We start from the raw sequence: 8,902 nt of genomic DNA, 5'->3' as shown, positions 1-8,902 counted from the left end.
AAAGACAAGTTGTAGTAAAAACCTCTTCAGCTTTTTCTTCATTTAATCCAAACAATAATGAGAGTGATCATTTTAGTTCTCAGTTTCATTTATTTTTCTAATTTGTTAATCCATGAAACACAACAGTGTAACACAATTTATTAAGCTGCATTGTGGCTCATGCTTAACAATATTGCATAGCACCATGAGGGGGTAGAGATGGTTTGGCTCTCCTTTTAATAGGCTCTCCTGCTGGAACTGGTGGATGAGACTGTGGACTTGGTAATAGTCGCACCACCATAACCACCGGACGCGCCGCCGTAGCCGCTGCTGCTGCCGTAGCTGCTGCCGCCACCGTAGCTGCTGCCGCCACCGTAGCCGAATCCACCGGCGGAGCTGGATAATCCTGAAGCAAAAGAAAGCGTGTAAGTGTTATGATGGATCCGTCTATCTGTCAGTGAGGTCTGTTGGCTCAGGTATCTCTGTGATGATGATGATGATGATGTATGAAATCTGAAACTTACCACCACCTGCAGAGCTCTGCTGCACGTGGATGGTTGCGTTTGAACCTCCGTTGGCCAGTCTAATGGTGGAATAGTGGGGTGTTAGCACTCGATTCAGAGTTGAAGCTAACGCTGCAGACATTGAAATGCATTTCACATTCGAGTGTATCCCACCTGTCCTCCTCTCCTTCCAGCAGCTTCCTGTAGGTGGCGATCTCGATGTCCAGGGCCAGCTTGACGTTCATCAGCTCCTGGTACTCGCGCACCTGGCGGGCCATGTCCTGCTTGGCTCTCTGCAGAGCATCCTCCAGGTCTCTGATGCGGAGCTTAGCATCCTTCACTGCCAGCTCACCGCGCTCCTCAGCCTCTGCGATTTGGGCCTCAAGGCTGGCCCTCTGTGGAAAATGATGTTGATGGATTAATACCTGCAAATCCTCTGAAACAATGCAGTGTGTACATAAGAGGGCGTCATCCACGTGAAGGTCTGGAAATATACCTGTCCCTTGACGGACTCGATCTCGTTCTGAAGACGGGCGATCATGCGGTTCAGCTCAGAAATCTCATTCTTGGTTGAGCGCAGGTCGTCCCCTTGCTGTCCGACAGAGGTCTGCATCTCCTCATACTGATATGAAACACAAGTTGTATCAAGAGCACGATCCGATAGTTGGAAGAGGTGTTGAAAGTGTAATCAAAAGACGTTAGCAGGAAACCAGACGTTTCTTTTCACTCACCTTCTGTTTGTACCAGGTCTCTGCTTCAGCCTTGCTGCGGTTGGCGATGTCCTCGTACTGAGCACGCACTTCAGCAACAATGGAGTCCATGTCCAGGTTACGGCTGTTGTCCATCTCCACGATGACGGAGGTGTCCTTGATCTGGCCCTGCAGTTCACGAAGCTCCTGCAGAACCAATGGTTGTTTTGTCAGCTTCAACTCAAATGGTGACGGTGGTATGATGAGGGTTAGACATTACAGATACATACAGCCTCATAGACGGCCCTGAGGAAGTTGATCTCGTCCTGAAGAGCATCGGCTTTGGCCTCCAGCTCCACCTTGTTCATGTAAGCAGCATCAACATCCTGGAAAGAAGATCATACAGAAACAGGAAGTGTTACAACAGGCCACATGGTCTGAACCCAGGATTACGGAAAAGCATTGTGATGTTTGCGCACCTTCTTCAGGAGCACAAATTCATTCTCTGCGGTTGCACGTTTGTTGATTTCATCTTCATACCTGTTGGGACAAAAGCCAACGTTTTAGACCACCTGCTCCCTCTTGAACATCTGCTCACTATGTCAAGGTTTCTATTATAACTAGTGGCCATGTCATGCCAGCACTCACTTCCTCTTGAAGTCCTCGACCAGGCCCTGCATGTTCCTCAGCTCTCCCTCCATCTTGTTCTTCTCGTTGCCGAGCCCGTCCAGCTGTCTGCGCAGGTTGGCAATGTAGGCTTCGAACATGCCCTCGATGTTGGAGCGGGTTGTGGTCTGGTCCTGCAGGAGGCTCCACTTGGTCTCCAGCATCTTGTTCTGCTGCTCCAGGAAACGGACCTGTGGACACACAAAGACAAGGACGATTGTCAGATGTTGTTTCAACGTTGATTTGTTTGACTGGAGATTGGCTTGATTGACTGTTTTTGGCAATTCTGGGCTCAGAAGGGATTTGAATAATAATCTTTGCAAAAATGTTGTGCCATTGTGGTATCAGTTTTTGTCAGTGCCAATTTATTGTGTTCAGAGAGTCTCACTCTTCACCTCTTCTTATAGCTTTCACAGAACACAAATATGTGATTGTTGCGTAAAGTGAAAGTGAATTTACTGCTCAGCACTTCTTTTTTTCCATAAAGACCAGGTGAAAGGTGCACTGAGCAAATGTCAGACTTAGGACTCTGAGCATAGCGTAGAGGTGTAGCCTGTTAATGGCTGTCTTCCGGTTCAGTCACTGCAATATAAAACCCACCCATGTTTAGATAGTAGGCAGAAAGACCTGTTAGCTTGAGTAAAGTTTGGATGGAGTTGCCAGTGGGGTCACCATCTGTGACAGACTTTGAGATGTTTGTAAACCTCCTAATCCCAGAGACTGGAACTCATGGATGCATTCAACATCACACAGATATCATTCACAGCTGGTGGACAGATTGTCTTGAACTAAACAGAACTATCTACTAAAGTACCTCAGACCGGCACACAGAAGGTAGAGGGACCAACCTTGTCGATGAAGGAGGCAAAGCGGTTGTTGAGGGTCTTGATCTGCTCTTTCTCCTGGGTGCGGACCACCTGGATGGATGGGTCGATAGCCAGGTTCAGGGGGGCCAGCAGGCTCTGGTTGACTGTGACAGCGGTGATCGGTGGAGGCAAGCAGGCGCCCTGGCCCGCAGAAAAGCCATAGCTACCACCCGTTGAAGACATACCAGAACCACCGAAACCACCGGAACGGAGTCCACCTCCACCACCTCCAGCTCCATAACCACCGGAACCAAAGCCACCTCCAGAACCACCACCAGAACTATAACTGGATCTTTGGACGGAGTAGCTGCTTGGTGCAGCGGACCTCCTGATGCTGCTGCCGCCAGAGATTGAGTATGACTTCCTCATCTTGTTGGAAGGGGTTATCAGCTTTCTGGAGAACGGAGAAGAGCAGTCTTCAAAAGTCCCTCTGAGTGTCTGACTGTAGGCGCTGTCGGCTTTTATGTCTGTGTGGAACAAGAGGGAGGACCCTCTGGAATCTGCACTCATGTTGCTGTCCAGCCTCCCTTCCACCTCAGGCTGCACGCCTCTGGCAATGACTGACAGGAGTGACCTGTAAAACAGGTAGGGATGGATTGTCAAAAGATAAGACACACCCTGCACCTGGACAGGCTCTAGGGCAAGAGAGTGAGAGCTGAAGAAGTGGAGTGAGAGACAGGTATGTGCTGAAAGTAAACACACTTCTTTCAAAGTTGAGTTCGTCATACATGACATTTCATACCAGGGCAGTGGTCATTAGTAGTGAGTGAGTCAGCAGGCAGTCAATGAAATGGTGTGTTGAGAAAGCAACCTCGAGAGCATGCAGCCATACTGGGCAACATCCACATGAAGCATTTAAAGTTCAGTTTTCTTTTGATAAACTATCCTGGACTTATGTTTAAGCAAGAACTTCTCCAACAGCTGTATTATCAGCCGTGTCTCTTGCTGCTGATGCACCGTCAGTTTCAGCTGCTCCTCAGCACGAACGATTTGCTTCAGCCTCCGTTTTCAGCAGCGTCGTCATTGTCTGCCTGCCGCTTTTGTGTCTGTCGCACTGGCTCTGACCCAAGTACCCCTTTCTAAAGTTGAGTTGTGCTGATGCTTGCACATGGCTCAGCTTGCCAAGGGTCCTTGGATCCAGTGGACCTGGAATCCCTCTTCATCCATTGCAAACTCTTTTACTCCCCACGTGAGTTCGCTTCATTCATCCTGGTCGGTGTTTACATGCCGCCGCAGGGCAACATGCTGAAGGCACAGCGGACACTCGACAAACAGATACGGCATGTGGAGCGAACCTACCCAGACTCTTTAGTTATTGTCCTCTGGGACTTTAACAAAAGAAACTTCAGCCATGAACTCCCTAAATAAAGACATTTTACTAAATGCTCTGCTTGAGAGAAGAGCATTCTGGACCACTACTACACCACCATCAGTGGGACTTATCGCGCCGTCCCTCGTGCTGCACTGGGAAACTCTGACCACGTCTTGGTTCACCTGATTCCCTCATACAGACAGAAACTTAAGCTCTGGAAACCTGTGGTGAGGAAGTTCAAGAAGTGGACCAGTGAAGCTCCGGAGGATCTTGGAGGGTGCTTGGACAGTATAGACTGGGATGTGTTGAGGACTGCTACAAACAGTCCGGATGAGCACACAGCGGCTGTAACTTCATACATTAGCTTCTGTGAGGACAGTTGTGTTCCCACCAGCTTCAGGGTGACTTATAATAACAACAAACCCTGGTTCACAGCCAAGCTCAGAAAGCTAAGACTGCAAAAGGACCAGGTGTTTTAGAGTGGGGCCAAGGACTTGTACACAGAGTCAAAATACAGGTTTAGCAAGGTGCTAAGAGATGCTTAACGACTGGATTCTGAGAAATTGCAAAAACAAGCCAGTAAACCCCCACTCCATGAACGCCCTCCGCCTAGCAGACCAGCTGAACGAGTTCTGCTGTCGCTTTGAAAGACAATGCAGCAGTCCTGACACCATCCCCCACAGCACCACCAACCAGCCACAGACCATCAGCCCCGCCTCCCTCAGCCAATCAGGGGCTCACGCCTCTGTACCACCCTCCACCCACCCAAACCCCCTTCCTCAGTGACGATCCTCTCTATCCTGGAGAGAGACGTCAACAGACTTTTTAAAAAGCAGAACCCCCGCAAAGCAGCGGGCCCGGACTCTGTCTCTCCCCCCACCCTAAACCACTGTGCTGATCAGATGTCTCCGGTGTTCACTGACATCTTCAACACCCCACTGGAGACATGCCACGTCCCAGCCTGCTTCAAGGCCTCCACCATCATCCCTGTCCCCCAAAAACCCAGGATCACAGGACTTAATGACTACAGGCCCGTCGCCCTGACCTCTGTGGTCATGAAGTCCTTTGAGCGCCTGGTCCTGTCCCACCTCAAGGACATCACTGACCCCCTGCAGTTCGCTTACAGGGCCAACAGGTCTGCAGACAATGCAGTCAACATGGTCCTCCACTTCATCCTCCAGCATCTGGACTCCCCAGGAACCTACGCCAGGATCCTGTTTGTGGACTTCAGCTCTGCTTTTAACACCATCATCCCGTCCCTGCTGCAGGTCAAGGTCTCCCAGCTGCACATGCCAGACTCCACCTGCAGGTGGATCACAGACTTCCTGTCTGACAGGAAGCAGCACGTGAAGCTGGGGAAACACGTCTCTGGCTCCAGGACCACCAGCACCGGTTTCCCCGAAGGCTGCGTTCTTTCCCCTCTGATCTTCTCGTTGTACACCAACAGCTGCACCTCCAGTCACCAGTCCGTCAAGCTCCTGAAGTTCGGGGACGACACCACCCTCATCGGACTGATCTCTGGTGGGGACGAGTCCACCTACAGGTGGGAGACTGACCACCTGGAGACCTGGTGCAGCCACAACAACCTGGAGCTCAACGCTCTGAGGACAGTGGAGATGGTTGTGGATTACAGGAGGAGTGCAGCCCCACCTATCCCCCTCATCCACGCTGTGCAGTCCTTCCGCTTCCTGGGCTCCATCATCATCAGGACCTTAAGTGGGAGCTGAACATCAGCTCCATCACTAAGAAGACCCAGCAGAGGATGTTCTTCCTGAGGCAGCTGAAGAAATTCAACCTGCCAAAGACACTGATGGTGCACTTCTACACCGCCATCATTGAGTCCATCCTTTGCTCCTCCATCACCATCTGCTACGCTGCAGCCACTGCCAAGGACACGGGCAGGCTGCAGCGCATCCTCCGCTCTGCCGAGAGGTGATTGGCTGTAATCTGCTGTCACTCCAGGACTTCCAGGGCTCTGAAGCGGGCAAGGAAGATTGTGGCCGAGCCCTCTCACCCTGGACACCACCTGATGGAGTCTCTTCCCTTAGGCAGGAGGCTGAGGTCCATCAGGACCAGGACCCCCCGCCACAATAACAGGTTTTTCCCGTCAGGAGTCGGGTTCATCAACAGAGCCCAGCTCCTCCTCTGACTGACAGTTTCACCCTCAGGACTATTTCTTCCTCTTACCGGTCACTCCCCTGCACATCCCTTCACGCCTCACATTTATTTAAGCACACAAGTTACTTGAACACACACTTTAACTTAACACACAAGTCACTTAAACATATACTTTAACTCTCTAACGTCATTTGTTTTCTGAGCACCTTATCGTACCTTTACCCTATACCTAACTTTACTCATGTCTAATGTTGCACCTGCCGCCAAGTTAAATTCCTTGTTTGTGAAAACATTCCTAGCAATAAACGGTTTGTGATTCTGATTCTGTTGCAGGAATATCTCTCATTGGGCAGGATGATGCAAGAGAATCAGACTTTGTGAGTAGAAATGGCCACCACAGTGTCAAAGTACAGATCGTGGGAAAATACTGACCTTATTATCACCAATAGTCTAGTGGTAGGTCATGGCCTGCTAAAGGGCAAATTATACTCTTGCAACTACAACTGTGTCTGGCCACGCAGTGGGATCAATGGACTCGTGTTGGTTTATAGTTCCTGTGTTTTTCATACTCCAGACCAGCAGGTGGCGCAACGAGCGTTTAGAGTGGACCTGCACACCGACGTTAACGACATCTCCCTCCAGGAATTCACCTCCATCTTTGTGTCCTGATACTCGTCAGGTTTTATAAATGCTCATATTTGACCTCTTCAGCCAAACGTTCTTCAACAGGATCCATTGTTCATGTTTCTGCTGTGGCTTTTAAAAACAGAGGTATTATGCTATGAAACAGGAAATGAGAGACTCAGAAAGGACGTGGTTAGCGGACCAATCACAGCCTTCCGGGCTTGACGGATAGTCAGAAATTTTGGGTGACGCACGCAAACACGTAAAATGGCCGATTTGACCACGCAAGGCCGGCCATGCTGTCTTGCGTGCTTGCGTCTCTGCGTAAAACCCGAGTGTAAATCAGCCTTTATCTTCATCAAAGTGGTTGAAATAGCTCCACAGGTCGGTCCATGCCCATACTAGTGCCGAACAAATCGGATGTTTACCAGAGTGAGTGTCTGCTGTCCACACACGACAGGCTGCATGAACGAGTACTGAAATGCTGCTACACAACTGTTAACCTCTCACATACACTTCTGAAAGAATCACACACACATCCCTAAAAGTACACACATACAGTGGGGCCTACACAGAAAATATTTTCAGTTAATATCTATCTATGTGTGTCTGTGTGTGTGTGTAGGTGTGTGTGTGTGTGTGTGTGTGTGTGTGCGTGGGTGTGTGTGTGTGTGTGGGTAGGTATGTAGGTGTGTGGATGGGTGTGTGTGTGTGTGCGTGTGCGTGTGCGTGTTTGTGTGTGTGTGTGTGTGTGTGTGTAGGTATGTAGGTGTGTGGATGGGTGTGTGTGTGCGTGTTTGTGTGTGTGCTTGTGTGTGCGTGTGTATGTGTGTGTGCGTGTGTGTGTGTGTGTGTGTGTGTGTGTGTGTGTGTGTGTAGGTATGTCGGTGTGTGGGTGGGTGGGTTTGTGTGTGAAAGGGATTTTTCTGTGCTTTTGTCAGCGTGGTATGTCAGAGCTCTGTGTGTGTGAGGTAAGACGTTCATCTGTGAATGTGGGAGGAACTGTATGTTTAAAGTAATTACAAATTATGGCTGATTTATTTAATGATATCCACTTGTTCTGCCGCCAAGCACAAAGTTACAGATTGTAACTGTGGCGCTGTGCTATTGGATAGACCAGCTGATCAGAACAGCTGATGTAATGATTGACAGCCCAGAACAATGACAGCAAGGACATGAGGAGTGAGCGTGTGTGAGATTGTCGGATGTATGAGGAATAAACTACAAGCCTCAGCATGCAACAGTAAAGCCTTCCTGACTGAACTCACGTCATGCTTCAGACAAAAGATGCATTTCCCATAACTGCTCTCATGGTGATGTAACTGGCTTTGTGGAAACAATAATTGTTACAACTTCAGACTTGTGGTTGCGCCTTGTAACAATACTATGACTCAACTCTAGTTTGTCTGGGACCATATTCAACAACGAAATGCATGATTGCTGCCAGCGCCCGTCGCCTGAGGTGAAGATGAAGAAAAGGTTGTTTTTTTAGCCGCCAATACAAACTTTAAGTGTGCAGGGGAATAAAAAAAATATACCATTGTGTAAGCAGAGAACAATTAAGTGCAAAGTACCAGGTAGACACATGGGGTACAGGTCAAGGCACAAATGCATGACGTGATTTTATCAACACTCCCGTCGACCTGATCATGTGTATACGGGTTCATAAGGTGTCTTTCATTACATTACATTGTGAACAGTGCTGCTCTGTGTGTCCTCCTGCTGTTTGTTCACCTGTGTGTGGACAGGATCCGGGCTGCTGGCAGCAGCAGTAACCGCACACCCGGCTTGTCTCTGGATGTGAAGCAGGAAGGGCGACGAATTCTCTTCAGGCTTCGATACGTTGAAATTCAAATTTGATAGTCAGATGAGTTTCTGTCTGACGCCGTCATTATGTAAAATGTCCCTCCCCTTCGCGTCGCTCTGCATATCAGGCATGTGCTCATACCTCACCTGCCCAGCAGGGAGGTTTATTGTGGAGTTGACATTTTGTACATTGGACAGCTAAACCAAGCAGGAAGTGAGAAATTACATTACAACTTATGATGGGGAGTAAAAATCCTGAACTTTCTCTTTCATTTACCACAAAAATAATGAGAGTGAGGCGATCATTTAAATTCTCAGATTTATTATATATTTGATTAA

The 8,902-nt window shown here is 49.0% G+C and overlaps 1 protein-coding gene across 1 annotated transcript; it reads right to left on the bottom strand.

Annotated features, from left to right (window-relative positions):
- Positions 1–215: 215 nt before the first annotated feature.
- On the bottom strand, positions 216–3,072 carry LOC137801653 (keratin, type II cytoskeletal 8-like). Its single transcript, XM_068598983.1, has 9 exons — positions 2,686–3,072; positions 1,820–2,028; positions 1,651–1,711; positions 1,462–1,557; positions 1,214–1,378; positions 979–1,104; positions 657–877; positions 504–562; positions 216–385 (listed from the first exon to the last, which is right to left on the bottom strand). Exons 1-9 carry the CDS (start codon positions 3,070–3,072, stop codon positions 216–218), a joined length of 1,494 nt encoding a protein of 497 aa, XP_068455084.1.
- Positions 3,073–8,902: the final 5,830 nt, after the last annotated feature.

Source organism: Clinocottus analis, unplaced genomic scaffold, assembly GCF_023055335.1.
Source record: "Clinocottus analis isolate CAN_PGR_092001 unplaced genomic scaffold, fCliAna1.0.p SCAF_42, whole genome shotgun sequence".
NCBI classification, from domain to species: domain Eukaryota; kingdom Metazoa; phylum Chordata; class Actinopteri; order Perciformes; family Cottidae; genus Clinocottus; species Clinocottus analis.
The sequence above is the reverse complement of the archived record's forward strand: the minus strand, read 5'-3'. Positions and strand labels throughout refer to the sequence as shown.

What these genes read in the sequence shown, in the direction of transcription:
- LOC137801653 (XM_068598983.1), bottom strand. Translation starts at nt 3,072, where the DNA reads ATGAGGAAGTCATACTCAATCTCTGGCGGCAGCAGCATCAGGAGGTCC. An exon ending in GTCGAGGACTTCAAGAGGAA is followed by an intron (nt 1,712 to 1,819) that starts GTGAGTGCTGGC and finishes TTGTCCCAACAG; the next exon opens with GTATGAAGATGAAATCAACA. An exon ending in TCGAGTCCGTCAAGGGACAG is followed by an intron (nt 878 to 978) that starts GTATATTTCCAG and finishes CATTTTCCACAG; the next exon opens with AGGGCCAGCCTTGAGGCCCA.